The 19224-nt window shown below is 51.2% G+C and overlaps 2 protein-coding genes across 4 annotated transcripts in view; one reads left to right on the top strand and one right to left on the bottom strand.

Moving 5' to 3' along the window:
- Dlec1 (DLEC1 cilia and flagella associated protein) overlaps positions 1-475 on the top strand; it is a 40188-nt gene extending 39713 nt beyond the window's left edge. For all 3 annotated transcript variants that reach the window (XM_050141633.1, XM_050141632.1, XM_050141635.1), the window contains one exon: positions 41-475. In XM_050141633.1, coding sequence (XP_049997590.1) covers positions 41-164 — 124 coding nt within the window. In that variant the 3' untranslated portion in view covers positions 165-475. The remainder of the gene's footprint in view (positions 1-40) is intronic.
- Positions 436-9269, bottom strand: LOC126501131 (3-ketoacyl-CoA thiolase B, peroxisomal-like). Its single transcript, XM_050141636.1, is given in 13 exon segments — positions 436-640; positions 959-1104; positions 1189-1244; positions 1504-1683; positions 1833-2023; positions 2750-2830; positions 3791-3889; positions 5680-5722; positions 6455-6493; positions 6496-6530; positions 7992-8049; positions 8857-8950; positions 9084-9269. Coding segments are annotated over 13 exon segments (1269 nt in total). The 5' UTR covers positions 9255-9269; the 3' UTR covers positions 436-564.
- Between the last annotated feature and the right edge of the window lie 9955 nt (positions 9270-19224).

The raw sequence follows: 19224 nt of genomic DNA, 5'->3' as shown, positions 1-19224 counted from the left end.
TGGCCGGCACTGCCTAACCTCCCCACCCCCCGTTCCCCAGGAGCAGCCTGCTGTATGAATCCACGCTGGTGGTGGAAGGGGTGCTGAGTGAGAAGCCTTGCACCCTGCGGTTGCGGGGCCGAGGCTCTTACGACGAGAGATATGTGATACCCCACCAGTTCTGAGGCTCTGCCATCTCCAGGGCCAACCAGCAGAGGCCACCACCAGAGTGACTATGATCACCATCACTAGGAAGATGGGCCACAGATTCCGGCAAAGCAAGAGCTGGACTGGGAGTGAAATGACTGACACGGAATCAGATAAGACACATTTACTTTGCCCATCACAACCATCGTTCATGAGGCCACTGTCCCACAGAAATACATGCGGTCCTGCGGTCCAGTCGAGAGGACCAGACTGGATGACCTGATGCCCAATTGTCCCCATATTGCGACGATCAGATTATCTAGATTAAAGTGCTGTGATACACCCTCCAGTGCTGAGTGTCCCCTGCGGATGGCTTCCGTAGAGTCCCCCTCTGGCCACCACTGTAGGACTCTCTGGGCAGTGCCCGCAGTCAGGGCTTCAGTACCCAGGGTATTCAAAGACAGCAGCGGCTCCCATCCCTGTCCCGATGCACATGGACACCACTCCATAAGCCCTGGGGAAAGAGCCTGCGTTAACGGTTGCGCAGTGCCTGCCCAAGCCGTGCCCTCACCAGGCAGATCTGCAGCACCAAGGGCTCATGGACAGATGAGCAGAGCAGATCTGTGGGAACTGAGCCGTGGACAGACACACAGCCAGGCGGCAGACACTTCCACAGGTTATGCTGCCTTCTAAGCAAGCCATCAGGAAGGCAGATCTCACCCTCCTACATCAGAATACCTGTGCGTGTATGTGCGCTCACCTCCCCAGGCCCCAGCCATCAGACACCCCAACTCCAACACCCGCCACACCACTCCACAAGGAGCAGCCTTACCGTTTCCCACGGCGCTTCAGTTCATTGAGAAGCGTGATGACCTGCCTTGCACCGGTGCAGCCCAGGGGGTGGCCCAGGGCTATTGCACCTCCCAGGGGGTTCACCTTCTCTGCAGGAATTCCCAGCTTCTCCACACAGTAGAGGGCCTGGAAGGAGCCAGAGCAATGGCTGGAGCCTCCATCTGCTCTGAACCCCGGGCCCAATTGATCCCACCAGACACCCAGGCTCACCTGACTGGCAAAGGCCTCATTGATCTCAAAGACGTCTATGTCATTCACAGTCAGCCCTGCAGGCAAGATACAGAGCAGAGCTGACAGTCATGGCGGGACTCTGGATTTCCTCTGGGCTCCACCCCAAGCACAGCTCTCGTGGTCCACTGTGTGCCAGGCGAGTGAGTCCCAGTGGTAGGGTAGGGAGGTCTTGGCTGTGGGGTGCTAGCCTGACCCACCTCCATTCCAGAGCACCCACAGGTCAAACCCAGCACACTCCAGTCCCAGATACAGGTAACGAGGGGTCCAGGTATAGGATGAGAAGGGGCTGCTCACCTGCTTTCTGCAAGGCTGCAGGGATGGCATAGGCAGGACCGATGCCCATGATGTCAGGAGGGACGCCGACCACTGCATAGGACCGCAGGACCCCAAGGATGGGAAGGCCCAGTTCTTCAGCCTTGGACCTCCGGGCCAGCAGGACGGCAGCTGCTCCATCACTCACCTGACTGGAGTTTCCTAGAGGAGGAAGGGTGGGATGAGGAGGCCTCAGACTGTGCTGAAGAGAGACAGCCCTCCACTATCATCTTGCTAAGTGGTCTGGTCAGCTCCACGTCTCAGAGAAGAACTGGTCACCTCCATCAGCCCTCTTCCCGGCCCACGCTCACCAGCTGTGGTAGAGCCTCCATCCTTAAAGGCCGGCTTCAGCTTGGCCAGGCCCTCCATGGTGGTGCTGGGACGGACGCCCTCATCCTGGGACACCGTGACGGTTTTCTTGTTGCCCTTGTCATCAAGGACTGTGGTTGTCACAGGCACGATCTCAGCTCGGAAACAGCCCCTGCTCTGGGCTCTCGCAGCCCTGCCAGCACCATGGACAGCGAGCCTCAGGCCCAATTGTAGTCTTTTCTTGCCTGTCCCTGCTTGGCCTTTGCTAACTCAGCAAGACACACAGCCCCTGGCTATTCCAACCCAGGGACTGCTGCGCACCCCCACACTCCCCCGATGGAGCTGTGAGAGACTGCTGAGGGTTCCCTCAGGACACCACTTTCCTCCGAGAGGGAGAGGCATGCCCAGATTTCTAGATTCTTCATTACATCCTATCCCAACAGAGAGCAGGACACGCAGAGGCGTCCTTCTGTTCAGCGTTCTCTATGCATTGGCCACTCAGCCTGCTCAGTGCACTCTTCCACAATACTGCTGGTGCTTCCCGCAGGCCCGAGGCTCTGGTTTTCTTGAATGGCAGCCTGAGGTCACCACTCCAGGCCCAGATCTGCCTCTTATGCTAGGAAGACTAGCATACTCCAGGCTTAAGTATCACCAGCGACCACCATGTCTGGTCAGAACAGGGCCCTATGCCTTATGTCCCAAAGAACAGAGTGGGGGGGGGGGTGAGGTCCTGCTTGGGAGAGGACACTCAGACCTCAGAGTGTATAGTTAAAAAGGATTGGGAAGACCCTACCCAACAGTGAAACGTTTCCACCTCCCACCCAGAGGCATGAGGCTAGCCAACACTGTTGTGCCATCCTGACAGCCCCAGCTGAGACTACTCTCCACCCCATCAATAGTCCAGCCCAGCCGCACTCACTTCTGCTGGGAGGCCAGAGCAAAGGCATCCTGCTTCTGCCGTGAAATGCCAAACCGCTCGGCCACGTTCTCCGAGGTTATCCTAGACACAAACAGCAAAGCAGGAGGCTATGGGTCTGCTCGCCTGAAGGCCAGGGCCGTACTGAAGGCCTACACTTGCACCTCTGGGCATCCTGGTCAGAGGTAGGATATCTAGTCTCTGCCCCAGGGACAGAGGTAAGTTCTCAGAAGGTGGTTCTCCTGTCTCGTCTTAGTGAGGAGCACCCCCGCTGGTCAAATCCTCAGAGGCACATACCAAAGGAAACATTCTTTATGGGGGGCCAACAGCCTGTGTGTGAGGCCTGCAGAAGGCATGGCCTCCTACCCAGTGACATCCCCAGGAGCGGACCAGAGGACATGCTGGGCGCACTAACTGGTCACACTTGGTCAACTTCTCCTATGTCTCCAAGCTGCCTCTGGAGAGAGGATCTGGACAAAGCCAGATCACTGCCCACTGCAAGCTTTTCTCTGTATGGCTGTGCACCCAGGGATCCCTGCCCCTGGATGTTGGCAAAGTCCAGAGATCACAGATATGATTGTAGCTGACAGAGGTATAGAGAACAATTTCCCAGGCTACATCTCAGAGGCCTGAGTCCCCCCAAGCATGTTCAGAACTTCAGTGCTCCCCACATCCTTCTCAACAGGGGTTTTGCGGGACATCTGGCACCATCCTCCTTGTGCCTGGGCACCCTGGGGTGGGGGAGGGGAAACATGGGATATGTTTGGATACTCAGGGGCTCAGAGAGGACTCAAGCATTTAAAGAAAGGAAAGCCAAGGATTGTGTCAGTCCATACCCAGTCCCTGCTGATCAGGTACATGGTACTCAAAGGATGGAGGTGAAGGGTTTGAGGCCAGGCATTGCCAGCCACAGAGGGGAAAACCCATGGTCTCTGGTTGAAGACAGAGTGGTGAATGGGCACACGCACGCACACATGCACACACATGCACACACGTGCGTTCATGCACACGGGCACACACACAGAGCCACCTGTGGACACTCACCCCATAGGAATCAGGCAGTCTCTGGCCTTCTCGTTCTCCAGCAGGCGTGAAGAAATGTTCCTAAAGTTCCCTCTCTCAGACATGGTCATGGACTCCACCCTGAGGAAGAGGAGTGAGCTCTCAGCCCTACCTAGTAGGAAGCCCCAGGGATGGCCAGCTGTGTGGCAAGTACTGGGCAATAAATAGCAAGGGATCCCTCCAGGCATGCAGCAGGTACCTGGCCAGCGAGCAGGGATTGCAGTGGCCGAGCCATCTTTCCCTCCAGCCCCAGACAGCACTGTCCCAGACCCAGACCCAGCTCTGGGGTCCTGCTGTATGGTGCATTGCTGAGTTAAGTGAGCAGTGGTTCCCAGGGATGACCTTCTAATGTGGGACATATCAAATCAGCCTGATTCAGCAGCCTTAGAGTCCCCAAGTCAGAGAGAGAGAAGCAAGACATGACGAACACTAAGTTTACATCAAAGAAAGCCCTGGTCTGCGTTGATTGGCAAGTAGGTGGGATGCCGAGAAAAAGACCCGGTGGTCCGTGCAGAGGGACCAGACATTGCTGGGGCGGTGGCCGTGAGGCCACACGATGACCAGCAGCCCTGGCTAAGTTCTCCCTGACTCTGGCATAACATGAACCCTTTCTGTTCTTTTTGGGAGCACCGGGTGCTAGTTACAGGACCTCAAATGTGCACTACATTTCTACGCTTATCTCTTGGCCTTAATTTTCTTCTTAGTCTCATTTTGAGACAGAATCTTGCTAGACAGTCTCAGTCCCAGATTTTAAGTAGCTCCAGCGGGCCCTGATCCTGAATCCCCTTGCTTCAGCTGGGATTACAGTCCAGGCTATTGTCTGAATCCTGTTTAGGCATGAGAACCTGTCTACAGTGTGACTGAATCACACAAGCCCCACAGCCAGGAGTGGTTGTGTCTCTACCTAATCATTCTACAGCGTCCACAGAGCGGAGGAGGGGTGAGGATGTGAAGGCCTGGCAAGGAGGAAACTGGTCATGGTCACCGGCATGAATCCAACTCAACAACTCAATCCTGGGCAAGCTGCACTCTCAGAATCCAGGGGTTAATCAGGTGATATGGGCACCCCCCAGGCACAGCTGCTTTGTCTCTGGCACCAGGTTCCTCCACCTGCCTGGGACTAGGATCCTGAGGACCTCGTGGAGCCCCAGCCTGTCCCCTCAGGCCACCACAGCTGCTGTCCTCACTATGGAAACAGGAGATGACTGTGACCCTTGCCTACCATAGTCCCCATTTGTGGACTTTAACACATGGGTCAGGAAAACCCAGCGCAGGCAGCCCGGACCTAGCAATGCTTCCTATCAAAGCTCTTCTACAGAACCTAGGGCAGCTCGCTCCAAAGCCTGCCAAGGCTAGCTTCCAGGCACGCGTAGGCTGTCTTCCAACAGCAGATGTTCCTTCCTGGATCCACCGTCAGGTGTAACTTCTGCAGCCCTTTGCCTCAGAGGCAGAAACAAAGGGGCAGTCTGCATGGAGGAGACAGTGAGCAGAGGTCTCACCGTGTCCCTCAGAACAGAGTCTCAGATGGAATTTCTCCCTTGGTGTTAGAGTGGCAGACAAGGCAACAGCCTAGGAAGATGAGTGTTTATATTATAAGGAAATGTCCCTGACTTGAGGGAGCCTGCTCTGCCACCTCCCTTAGGAGCATAGGAAATCCACCAGCACAACAGGCAAAGTCCAAGTGCTGCAGATTTGCAAGAAAGAATGAAAGAGACAACTACGCTCATAGCTTCAACAACTCCTAGGCTGCATCTGTATGAGTCCATCCCAGTGGGCTGCTGCGGTGGGCAGGGAGAATCATGGCTGAGGAGAGGAAGATTAATTTGATTAATTGCATGGGTTAATCAGGTCCAGCAGGAAGACCATCTTACCCACAGGCCATGCCAATGTCATAAGACCCATTTCTGATGCCACCTGCAACGAAAGCACTTCATAACCATCCTTGGCCAGAGTGGGCCTGCCCTGGAGCAGCATAGCCCGTTCCCTCCCTGCTCCCTCACAGAAGACCCAGGAGCACCCAGAAAAGATTTGGGGTGTTGTACCAAGCAACCCAGCTCCCAAATCATGACACAGAGACTTTTATTAGTTTTGAATACTTGGCCTATCTTAGGCTCATTTCTGGTTAGCTCTATTAATTTAAATTAACCTGTTTCTCTTTATCTACCCTTTGCCTTGGGCTTCCTTCTTCCTTCCTTTTTTTTTTTTGGTATGTCTTACTTTCACTGCTTATTCCAGAGTCTGGCAGGCTGGCACTTGCCACAGGCATCTCTCTCTCCTTCCTGTTCTCCTTTTCTTTTCCTCTTCTTCTCTTGAGCCTATATTTCTCCTACTAATTCTCCCTACCTGCCAGCCCCACCTATCCCTCTTTCTCTCTCTCTGATTAGCTATTGGCCATTCAGCTTTTTATTAGGTCAATCAGGTGCCCTAGGCAGCTGAAACACTTTACATAATTAACAAATGCAGCAGAAACAAAGATAACACACCTTTGCACAGTTAAAGTAATATCCCACAGCATAAACAGACATCACACATACTTCACAACAGGGTGTGGCAATGGGTGTGCCTCTACTCCTCTCTGCCTAGGGTCCTGAGGGGCAAAGACCAAGGACAGGGTCCACTCCTGTGCACCCAGCAATCACAACTCACCAGCGATGTTGGCCACTGCTTGCAGCCCCGATGAACACTGTTGACGGTAGACAAAGGTACCGTCTCTGGAATGCCACTGAAACAGAAGGGGAAATGGCAGTCAGCCCTGGACGTGACAGTGTCTCACAGGAAGCCCACTACACTTCTGGGCCCCGTGAGAGCCCCAGCAGTGTGTGCACAGAACAACGGGGAAGCCTGCCCCCACAGGTGCAGCTCCGTATGTGCAGAAGTGGTTGCTGAGCACGCCTGTCTGCACAGTTCCTGACTCCCCACAGCCCCCAGGCACACCCTCACCTGCCCTACAGTTCCCATCACAGACAATGTTGTGGGCCACAGCCCATCTCCTTCCTCCACCAGCCATTTCTTGGACCCCTCAAGATAAAGAAATGGGTCTATGGCTGGGCTAGGGCACAACAACTGCATGCTAACATCGGACCGCCATTCATCCCCATCCCTTGGCCTGCCTAGTAACCACAGAGTTGGTCCAGTGTGTCCAGTTTTCTCCTCTGTGGACTGTTTCCTCACTGGCATGTTTATTCTTCCACTCCTTGCTCTGGGGTGCCCCAGGTTCAATCATTCAGGCTATTAGAGCTGCCTTCCAACACAGCAAAGACCTAGGAACATCCATCCCAGGCCCACATAGGAATTAGGATGGTCCTGGTGTGCAGGCACTGAGAGCACTGAGTTTAGTGGATGCACCAACAATACAAAGAGAATCAGACAGTAGGGCCTCATGCCAAAGCCACACCATAGGGAGGAACAAGGCCATGTGCTGAGCAAGAACTACACCATTTGAAGCCTGAGAGCTTGGGTATATTTGGGTAGGGTTTAGCCAGGGCAAAGAAAGCTGGCTTGGCCAGCACCCCATGGGGGCAGAATGGGCAGAGGGAGGGAAGAGAAGCAGGCAGACAGCCAGTGGACCACTGAACCAGCTGATTGGAGTCAAGAGTCTCTGGCCATACTAGTGAGAGGCATGGAGAGCTTGAACCCCAGGCCAAGTCTGATCCTAAGTTGCCAGTCGCTCTGCCACTGGCCAGTGTTGCTATTGTTTCCAGCCCACGCAGCAAGGACTGAGGGAAAGAGGCCCTCAGTCCCCAAGTGGCAGTGAATGAACCCCTGGTTTGCAGTCTTGGGAGGACCAGGGCTCTTCCTGGGGTATAACCCCACCCCATGCTATACCACCCCCAGCCACTGATGATGGACTAAGCCTGGACTTCCAGATGCTCACCTGAGAGGGGAAACATACACTGCCCGGTCCTGGTCATGTGATTCCACCCACTAAAGGGTCTCTGTTAAGTTAGCTTTGTTTAAAATTTAGGGCACAGCTATGCCCCGGTCCCCAAGTCCTGGGTGCCTTGGCCGTTGGCCCAGTGACACACCCCCTTTAAGTAGGGAAAAGGTTACAGTCACAGGACAGAGTTCAATGTCCTCTGGTTGCCTCAATATCTTCTTTCAGCCCGATCTTCCACCTCACACTCCAGCACCAGGACCCCCAGCAGTCACGGTGGACAATTCGAGGCAGAATGGGAAGGATTACCTCAGGAACTGGGCGGTGCGTGCTATAACAGCTCCGGCCCCCGGCAAAAGCACATTGCCTGTGGACAGAAGAACCCTTACTCAGTGCCGGAGGGGGGGGGGTGTCCTGAAGCCTAAGGTAAAAAAGATGTCCCAGAGAGGAGACATTCCAGATCTCTCCAGGAATCTAAGGCCTCTGCAGAGAGGTTCGTGTGAGCTGTGGTGGCTGAGCTTGAGGAACGGGGAGCCAGCTACCAACTCCCACAAGCGTGCCAAGGCATGTTCCTCCACATCAGCAAGCTGGACGGGTGGCTTGCTCGCCTGCAACAGGAGAGTGCCTCTAGGGTAAGAGGCACAGTGCAGAGCCTAGAGCGAGGGAAGTAGGGCTGTGGGGGAGGGAAGGGAGTCTGCAATGGCTAGCCTCCCCAAGTGTCCTCCCCCAAGCCCTGTGTCACCGCAGGAGGAGGAACAAGCTGGCATCCCCGGATAGAAGCATGTCCTACACGATGTTGTCTAATTCAGGGAAAAGCGGGGGTTAGGGCAAGGTCGGGTGAACCCTGTCTACACCTGTAGCCGGGCTGACAGACAGAATGTCGGTGTAGGCGGAGAACGGTGGCCTCCCACCTCCTGGAGTCTCCAGGAATATCTGGGCTTTAGAGCATCTATCTCAGGGCCTTCCTGCTTTTCCACGTCCACTTAGTGGGCAGATGTGCCTCGAGGGGGCGCCCAAGGTTCTAGGTTGAAGACTGGCTGTTAGGAGCAGTTTCATTCAGATCTCTATGTGGTCCAGCCCTTACCCTCAGTAAACTCAAGTCTGTGTTGTAGAGAGAAGGGCCCCGGGACGGAGGGCGAGGAGGACCCGGTGCGGGTCTGGCAGGTGAGCTCACCCACGGAGATGTCTCCCAGCTGCTCAGGCCTGAGGTTCACGTCCTGGAGAACCGCAGTCAACACGGCCGACAGAAGCTCGTCCGGAGTGGTGTCCTGCAGGGCGAAGCGCAGCGGCAGTGAGCCCAGCTCCCGCATCCCCACCCGGGGACTCTGCGGTCACCGTAGTCCAGCGGGCAAGATCGCACTGGCCGCCTTCTGCAACTCTCACCCGTTGGAGGGGTCTCACCTTAAAGCTGCCACGGCCCGAACGGCCGATGGGGGTGCGCCGTCCGTGCACCACCACCACGTCGGAGGCCGAGGCCTGCGGGAAGCCCGCGGAGCAGGGCGCGGCTTGCAGCACGGAGCTCGACTCGGGCCTGCAGGCCAGGTGTCCCAGCACTACCTGCAGTCGATGCATCGCGGAGGTGGGTCCCGAAGATTTGCCTGGGCTCTGGGTGCAGAACCAAGGGCATAAAAAACCGAGGCTTGCAGGAGGGCAGGGCCAGTTTGAGCTTTAAATTTTTTACAAGTCCCGCCTACCCCTTCTGCAGCCAATCAGAAGAGGAGTCTTCCTGAGGTCACTCCACCACAACCTCCCAGTTTCTCAAAGCCAGGTCAAGGAACTCCAAAACCCCTCTTTTTGATAGTTCATCCACATACACCTGTGATGGTGCAAGAGAGTGCGGCGTAAGTTCAAGGCCAGTCTGGGCTACATGAGAATTTGCTTCATATATATATATATATTTTAAATTTTGTGCACATTTCTGAAGCCTCTCCCAGAAGCGTAAACTGGAACTTTCCAGTCTTTCGCAGCATTTTGCAGTCAACCTTGGAGGCAGGACCTCAAAAGTCGTCTGGGTTTCTGGCTTAAACCAGGATTCTGTCCTCCAAAGCACGGCCTTTGCACAACATCAGGCAAAAGGCAGGAGGTTCTGGGACCATGGCAACAGCTTCCCACTATGGATGGAATTGGAGGTCCCGACTCTGATTCCTGTCGTCTTAATTGGCTCTTTTCTCTCCTGGGTCACTGGACCCAAGCTTGAGATTCTCAGTCCTCTTCTTGGACAGTTTTGGATTTCTAGACAGCGGAACACAACAAAACAAAACAAAACGCCCTTTTGATCAAGCACTGAAGGGGTTCAAAGGCCTCTGAGCGTGGCCTGCAGGTGTAACACCTCTGTACGCCTGTTTGGGATGCCCTCATTAGTCCTGAACACCCTGCAGTCCCGTCCCCCCAGCAGAAGTATCTACCAAGGCAAAAGGAGCCTGCCGAGACTGACACATGAGCTTATCAATGACTTCCTGTCAAAGGAATCAATCAGGGCTCCCTGGGGGTAGAACCCGGTGCCCACTTAAAGAGTAAGACAGGGTCTGCCCAACCACAGTGACATGTCAGGCAAAACCATGGCTATCACAGCGTTTTTCTCAAACCCCAAGAGAGCCCAGAACACAAAAGGAGGGGAAACTGGGAGAGGGCTCATGAGTAAGGTGCTTGCGCCACAAGCCTGAGGGCAGAGAGCAGATCCCAGTGCAGACAGCAATGCTGGTCAGGCTCCACAGCAGCCCAAGACCCTTCGTGCTCAGGTGGGGCAGGCGGCAGCTCCTCTGGGCAAACTGCCCAGCCGGACCAATCAAATCGTTGAGAGCCGGGCTCAGAAAGAAACCTGGCCTCAGAAAACAAAGTGGAGAGGATGTCTCTAGTCATCCTGGACGGCACCCAACATTTCCCTCTGGCCTCCACCTGCGTGTGCACACATGTGTACATTCACCTGCACACACATGCCCACATACACTTGAGCACATGTCCACACACCAACACACATATATATGAGGGGCTGCGAGAGAAAGAAAGTCTCTACCTCTTGAAGGCAGATCTAGAGTTCCTATCACCGTCGCCAAAGGCACAGCCTGCCTCCCCGCTTTCCTCAAAGCAGGCTCCTAAGCTCTTCAGAGACACCAGAGGACAGGCTGCAGGTGCCTCCTCCCTGTGCCCTCCCCACCATCTTCCATTGCTGGCCTTTGTGAACCTCTTAGAAGCCCAGGAAGGCCTGTGACTTCATCAGCTCACAGGACACACGTCCACCCAACAGCCCACTGATTGTGTGCGCCAGGGCAAGAATAGGCATATTTACTGCCCAAGACAAAAATCACAAGCTTATCTAAGACATGAAAAGAAATGAGATTTTGTGTTTTCTTTGTAACTTGATGACATGAAGGCTGAATGTGAACCTCGTAAATGACAATGCCATGTCCCAATGTCAAAATGTTGCATACTCTGTGTTGAGCAAGGGCAGAGAGGTGTGAGCAACAGCAGAAGTACAGACACACCTTCCTACACATCAGGGATAGTGGATCTCAAAGATCATTTCTGAGTGCTACCTCGCTGGCTCCAGAGACCTCAAAAGGAAGTGTGGGAGTCTCCCGTCCTAACACAGGTGCAAAGAACTGTAGACTCCAAGACAACGGGGTGGAAGGCAGGAGGGCTGGCAGGGGGATAGGATACAGGACAGATGAGATGGTCCAACTACAAGCTCCAAAGACCCAACACAGCTGCAGGAGGACCCCTAGGTCCACACTCCATGTCCTTCTGGCTGCTGTGAGGGGAATTGTCTTTCCAAAGACTGAACGGTTCACTTGTTTTTTGTTTTGTTTTTTGAGACAATGTTTCATGTATCTTGGGGCTAGCCTTGATCTGTATATATAATTGATAAATAGTCTTGAACTTCTGCCTTCTGAGTGCTGGGGCTTATAGACAGAGACTGCTCGTTCATTTCCCAGCTGCCCAGACCCACAATAATCACACAGAAACTCTATTAATCATAACACTGTTTGGCCAATAGCTTATGCATATTTCTAGCTAACTCTTACCTTTTTAATTAACCCATTTCTATTAATCTGTGTGTCACCATGAGGCTGTGGCCTACCTGATAAGGTTCTGGCATTCTGGTACCTGGTGTAGGAGGTCTTTCTGTTTATATATTGCTTTTATTGGTTAATGAATAAAGAAACTGCCTTGGCATTTTGATAGGGCAGAACTTAGGTAGGCAGGGAAAACAGAACTGAATGCTGGGAGGAAGAAAGCAGTGTCAGAGGAGAAGCCATGGATCTTCTGCCTGAGATGGACACCAGTTAGAATTTTACCTGGTAAGACACTGCCACGTGGCAATACACAGATTAATAGAAATGTGTTAAATTAAGATGTAAGAACTAGCCAGTAAGAAACTAGAGCCAATGGGCCAAGCAGTGATTTAATTAACACAGTTTCTGTGTGGTTATTTTGGGGCTAAGCTAGCCTAGTGGCTGGAACAAACAAGCAGGTCCCTCCTTGCAACAGGCATCTGTCTCCTTAGGTAGCTACTTGGCGTCTCCCAGACTCCACCTACTTTCTCCTCTGCCTCTATTCGGATTCCCTGCCTGTCTTTATTCTGCCCTTCCATAGGCCCAAAGCAGCTTCTTTATTACCCAGTGGTAATAAAATATATTCACAGCACACAGACCGGAATTTGTGCCACCACACCCTGATTATTTAATGCTGGTCAGAACCCAGGATTTCATGTATGCTAGGCAAGCATTCAAACAACTAAGCTATATTTCTAGCCCAAATTTTGCATTTTAATTTTTTTATTATTTTATATATTACAGTGTGTGTGTGTGTGAATGTGAGTGTGTGCATGCCACAGCACACCTAGGGAAGTCGGAGGACAATCACCAGGACTCATTTCTCTCTTTTCACTATGGGATCCAGGAATAGAATCCAGGTTATCAGGATTGCCCAACAAGTGCCTGTACCACTGAGCCATTTTGCCAGCCCTCAACTTCTCACTTTCTTAGTGGTATTCTTTGAAGCATTAAAAAAAGTGATATATTTTTTTGTCCAGCCTCTTTTATTTATAAAAACATCTTTGTACAGGATTCATCAGACTTTCTGAGTTTGCCCTCTGTGTTCTATGGGAAGGTATACCTCCTTTTCTCGTTCAGTGTTGAGCCAGCTCATTATTATTTTATATGTGATTTTTAAATTTTCCGTCATCATCATGTTTTCTCCTCCTCCTTTTTACATCTCTCTTTATCCTTGTCTGTACCATTTTCAGTTTCTTCTGTATGCTTGAGGCGCATTGCTTTTCTTTCTGTATATGTGTATATGGATGCATTGGTTGTGCGGGTGCACGTGTGTGTCAGGCGTGCATGTGTATGTGGGAATGCATGTGATAGCCTTGGCTGCTGTTCCTCAGTGCTGTCTTAGTCTCGTTTCTGTTGCTGTGGTGGAAATACCATGATGAGGTAACTTTGTGGAGAAAGGGTTTGTTCATTTATCTTCCGACTCCAGACTACATTCCATCACAGCAAGGGGCCACGGAAGCAGGAGCTTAAAACAGCTGGTCACGGGGTTGGAGAGGTGACTCAGCAGTTCAGGGCACTGGCTGCTCTTCCAGAGGTCCTGAGTTCAATTTTCAGCAACCACATGGTGGTTCACAACCATTTGTAATGAGATCTGGCACCATTTTTCTGGTTTGCAGGCATACATGCAGACAGAACATTGTATACATAATAAATAAATAGATAATTTTAAAAAAAGCTGGTCATATCACACCCACAGTCAGGAACAGACAGGAGCAAATTCGTCCATTCTTACATGTGCTTAGCACCCTCTCTACTTGTAACATACAAGATCCCCTGCCTAGGGAGTGGTGCCACTTACAGTGGGCTGTAGATCTTCCCGCATGGGTCAACACAAGACTATTCCCTATGGATATGTCCACCGGCCAATGTGATTCAGACAATCTCTCACTGAAATTCTCTATTCGTTTGATTGAAAAGCCAAGCATGGTGAGCCATACTTGGGAGGCGAAGGCAGGAGGATCAGAAGTTCAAGGTTATCTCACCTACTTTTCAACTTTAAAACCAGCCTACGCTACATTAGACCCTGCCTATCCTCCCTCCACTGACACAAAGTTTAATGGGAAGCAAGGCTCTCAGGAGGTGGGCATTCTAAATGCCTAGTGCTGCTAGAACATTCTAGGAGCAGCATTCTTGAGGAAAGATGAGTTTTCCAGCCCCATGATGTGACAGGCGCTGCCCATCAGGACAGAAGACAGGTGCAGCCATCAGGACAGAAGACAGGTGCTGCCCAGTAGGCACGAGTATCTGTGACTGACAGGGAAGAGACTGTTGTTACCTTAAATAACTACAAACACAGCTTCAAGTGGTTTGTTGTTCCTTGTTCCTAACAAGGGCTTGCACAGAAAAAGAACCAAAATACAAAAGTCACGGTGAGTCATTCCCATAGGTGCCCTACAGTCAGTCACCTTTGCTCCTAATAAATAATCTCATTACACTGCTAACCTCTCTGGCCCAGCCCCAGGAGCTCGGTCATCTGGCATTGAAGGCATGTTATTTATAAAGCAACATCCTGAAAACTGGCGGGACCAGGAATGTGCGGCCCTCTGCATCAAGGCGTCCCGTGGTTTTCTGTGTTCAAGCATGTCCTGGCTTTGGAAGGGATCCCGGGTGCTGTGGAAAGCAAACCTCCCGTTCACTCTGCCACCTCCTGATTGTGCTCATCAGCTGTGTGTACTTCAAGGCTGAGTGCATTGTGCTCCCTGGCAGAGGGGTTGCCACAGTTCATTCTACGGCAGTGGTTCTCAACCTTCATAATGCTGCGACCCTTTAATACCGCGCTTCATGCTGTGCTGACCCCAACCATAAAACTCATTTGTTACTTCATAACTGTAATTTTGCTACTGTTATGCATCATAATGTAAATATCTAATAAGCAGGATCTCTGATATGCGATCCCTGTGAAGCCTCTTTCAGCCTCCCAAAGGGGTTGTGACCCACAGGTTGAGAATCGCTGATCTGAGGGATGGTACTGTAGTTACTGGTAGAGTGTTTGCTTAGCATGCCCAAGTGCTGGTTTATCTCCAGCACCGCATACATGAGGTGTGGTAGTGTGCACTTGCTCCTAACCAGGCATTAGGGGGTGGAAGGCTGGGGAGGGTGAGAACCTGGAGGTTCTCCTCCATGACATGGGCATCTGAAGACTGCCTATGACAGCCAGTCTCAAGATAATAAATTTTAAAATTTTAAACTAGAGTCAATCACTGTTTCCAACTACATATATATATATGTATATTCAAACAAATAAACATAAATCTCTTTTAGTCCTGCCCCTGGTTTTTAAAAGGAAAGACTGAGGCCCAGTAACTTTGCAGGAGCGATAGGACCTGAATTCAGAGCCTTGATCTTTGACCTAATTTCCTCCCCCATCCTTACCCCTTGAACTTTGTGATATAACAGCATCCTAAAAGACAAAATGTCATCTATCAGGTGACTCCCTCAGGTCTGGCACCACATGGCCTGCTCCCTGCCGTGGCACATTGAAGGATCTCAGGAAAAGAGCATTCTCTCTCTCTCTCTCTCTCTCTCTCTCTCTGTGTGTGTGTGTGTGTGTGTGTGTGTGTGTGTGTGATTTATGCAGATGCATGTGCATCTTGGCTAGACGGGGATCCAGTCACTACATCCTGGTATTAGGACTTTAGGTCCACGTCTCCGTGCCCCCAGTGCCTCCCTGTTCCCAGTACCTCCATGCCCCTGTGCCTTGTTACTATATGAGAACCAGAATTCGAACTCAGGGCTTCATGTGTGTGAGGAATATACTTTATTGGTCGAGTTTGTACACTTTCAAAACCACGTTCGCTGCCCATAACCCCATTCTGTTAGCTCTTTCTAGTGTTTTAGTCATTAAATTTTTATTTTTGTTTACATTCATCTAATTTTGTGTACATTTTTCATTATTGTGCAGATTTTCCTTTGTTTTCTTTTTAAAAGGGAAAAAGCCTTGTGTTTTTTTTAAACTTTTTATTCTAAATATTTTTGTGTGATAAGAGACATTCATACAGAAGAGTGTTCTTTAGACAGACTGAGTAGTTTTCTCACCCAGTCTAAAGCCCTGGAACCTTCTAGAGTCACGCATCCCATTAAGAAAGTCATTCTGTTAAGATCAGTTAAAACTGGTAATATCCTTATTTTACCCCCTGAAAATCCCTTGGATTTTTTTTTAAAATTTAGTGTTTTAACCCCTTGGACTTTCTCATTTATTTTTTTTCATAGTGTATTTTGATCATATTCCTTCCTGTCCCCCAACTCCTCCCAGACCCTCCCTGCCTCCCTACCCGCCCAACTTCACACTAGTTCCCTAGAGGCTCCGTGCCCCCTGGAAGGGCAGCTCACTCGACCAGTCTGCACTGGCTGACATGGGCAGTGTCTCAGGGAAAGATGGAGATGACACTCAGCTGGTATGTGCCTGGCGCCCCATCCTCGGCCTCCAGAGTTTCAACCCAGCCTGCCTTCCAGAGGGCGCGCCCTAAGGAAACATCTAGAATGCGTCCTCTCTAGGTCATACAGCTGTAAGGTAGTCTTTTCTGTCTGTGAGTGACATGATCTGGCCTTGGACCAAGTCCATCACTGTGTGGATAGCCCCATTTCTGAGGCAGTTCGTGGTTCTAGCTGTTGCCTTTCCCCTACTTAGACGGGGTGTTACCAGGCTCACAGCCAAGCACCCAGGGCTTCAAAACTAGAGCAAAGGCCCTCTGTAGTCTGTTTTGTTGTTTTTTTTTTTTTTTTTTTTTTTTTTTTTCAACCAAGGTGAGCCTGCTGCTTTCCTTGTGAAAGTATGGACTCTGGCCTCTGTGTAGTGCTTCCCCTTGCCTTGTTATACAACCCTGAACTTCCGGCCTGTTTGCTTTTCAGATCTCTGGGACAGAACAATGAGTGGGGGAAGGGGAGTCCAAGAGGACCTGGGCATCTTGACCCAGAAGAAGCAGTAATTCAACCACCCCCACCCCCACCTCCTTGCTGCCCCATGGACCAGGATGAACAGCAGAGCTGGCTGGTGTCAGGACAGGAAGAGGAAGCTCTGGAGATGGGAGCAGTCTCCCCATCTCTCTGCTGACTAACTCTGCAGTTCCTGCTCCACGTTTTCACCCTGGCTTTTCCTCCATCTGCCTGCATCTCCATCTTCCATTTCTCCTCACTGCCCATCTATCTTCACGGAGAACTCCTGGCCCCAGCTACACTCTGCCCAAACCGCCTCTTACCCTTAGTGCATGGCTTCCCCGAGATCTCAGGCTTCCAAAGAGCAACTTTTCTCCCGCCTAGAGGAGGACCATGGTCAAGCATTGCCATCTGGCCCCAGTGTTTTCAGGTTCCTTGTCTGTTGGACGGGCAGCTACAGAGGCATCGTATGGTGAGCGCCCCAGCCTCACAGGGGGATCTTTGCTCAGGAGCTGCTGGATGACGATGTGGTTCTGTAGAAGGTGATGGCAATTTGTAAAAGAATTAGGGGCCCATCAGGTGCTCATCGGGGCTCACCATCTGGCAGATTCCTGCAGAGCATGGCATGAGCTGGGGCTGCTAGGTTGCCTGCACACCACAGCCATGGTAAGATGTCCATTTCTGGAGGTGAAAAGAATTTTAAAGTTTGGAGAAGTCCCCAGGGCTCTGAATTTGCCAGTGCCTTGAAGAAGGGCCGGGTGTTTTTGCCCAAGTCAGGGGCACCTCGAGCTGGAGGACAGCTGAGGAAAGTATTGGTAGGCTCTGGAGCTAGCAGCTCAGGTTCTCATGGGCTCCCACTGTGTCTTAGATGCTCCGTGTTTCTTGTCTGGAGGTCCTTGCTGCTCTCTGGCGGGTCCAGTTGGAGGATAACCAAAGTCCACATGCAGGGACTGGAGTAGCCAAGAGCCACAGCCGGCCTGCCCTTTGCTGTCTATTGTGCTCCTGTCTTACTGGAGAACGGCAGGCAGGCGTGGTGACCTGAGGTGTCAGAGGGGCCGGAACTGTGAGTTACTCAAAGGCTATGGTCTTTGCACCTAGATTCCAAAGGCCTGTACCTTGGACACACAACAACTCAATCACCATCTAACTGGAGAGTCTGGGACCAGACTGCCAATCCGGAGTCTAAGCTGAGAATCTGCAGCTTCCTCACTTCCTAGGAACCCAGTGTGCACATCTATAAAAGGGGCCAGGTGACTCGGGTCTGTGGATATTTGAGAGGATTTCACGAGGTCTTAGCCACCGCTGACACCGAGAGGCTTCTCATGATGCTGTTAGTGTTCTAGGGCTCTCAAACCAGGAAGCATTCAGTTCGGGTCTTCTATCCTGGCCACTTGCCCTTCCTGTCAGCCGCCCCCCTCCCTTGCCAACTCTAACCGGGTCTTTATGGTCAGTTTTGTTCTTGCATTAATGGAATTTCTCTCTGTGGGGGTGCAGAGAACCGGAATTGGCTTACTGGTTGTGTGGCCTGCACTGAGGGCCACTGGAAGACTTAATGGCACCCGCCAGTTGGCAGGATGAACACGGTACCAAGTGGTCCCTGGGCCCTGAAGGTCGTGTCTCCCTTACGTTAGGGAGAAACGCTACTCAGCTGCTCTGAAACCTGGCAACCTGCTTTGCCGGGCCTACCAAACGGTACCAGGCATCCCCACTCACCCCGAGGGACCACTAGCCACCCCAAAGCTTGCTACACCTCCCACTCTCGCTGGAGCTTCCTAAGAGTGCCCGGCTACATCTCGGTAGCTTGAACTTTGAAATATTATTCTCATGGTGGAGAATGAGCGGCAAAACCGTGACTGTGCCTGCTTCTTTTACACGACTGTTTCTGGATAGGTAACTAGAGTTGCCCAGAAACATGAAATCCTTTTGGCATGGGTGGCAAATGCTTGGACTCAGGAGCTCTCAATGAGCCCTATCCCTTTCAAAATTTGTATTTTAATTTTATATTTATCATTTTATCTTACTCTTTATTTGTTATATTATGTACTTTTATATCTTTTTTAAAGATTTATTTATTTATTGTGTACACAGTGTTCTGCCTCTTTGTATGCCTGCAGGCCAGAAGAGGGCACAAGATCTCAATACAGATGGTTGTGAGCCACCATGTGGCTGCTAGAAATTGAACTCAGGACCTGCGGAAGATCAGCCAGCGCTCTTTACCTCTGAGCCATCTCTCCAGCCCATACTTTTATATATTAAAGACAGAGTCTGATTCATTCTGTAGCTTAGGCTGGCCCTGAACTTGCTCTGTAGTTCACACTAGGTCTTGAACTTATTTTTTCCTGTGTCCACTTCCCAAGTGCTGGGATTACAGGCATGTTATGTTACTTGTCAAATTTGAAAATTTAAACAATATAAAGTAATATTAGAAATTTTTTTTTAAAAAAAGTTTATCACAAAAAATAAAAGAGGGAGTTCCAGGACAGCCAGAGAACACTAAAACCAAATATATATATATATGAAGGGATCATACTTCATTATACAAGATACAACCCCTACAGAATATGCAAACATTTGCTCTCTTTGGGCTGTGCCTGTTGCTTTCCCTACTGTTTAAG

Source organism: Alexandromys fortis, unplaced genomic scaffold (assembly GCF_014885135.2).
Source record: "Alexandromys fortis isolate MF-2015 unplaced genomic scaffold, M_Fortis_MF-2015_v1.1 scaffold_44, whole genome shotgun sequence".
NCBI classification, from domain to species: Eukaryota; Metazoa; Chordata; class Mammalia; order Rodentia; family Cricetidae; genus Alexandromys; species Alexandromys fortis.
Note: the sequence above shows the minus strand (reverse complement) of the source record. Positions and strands in the feature narration are given on the sequence as shown.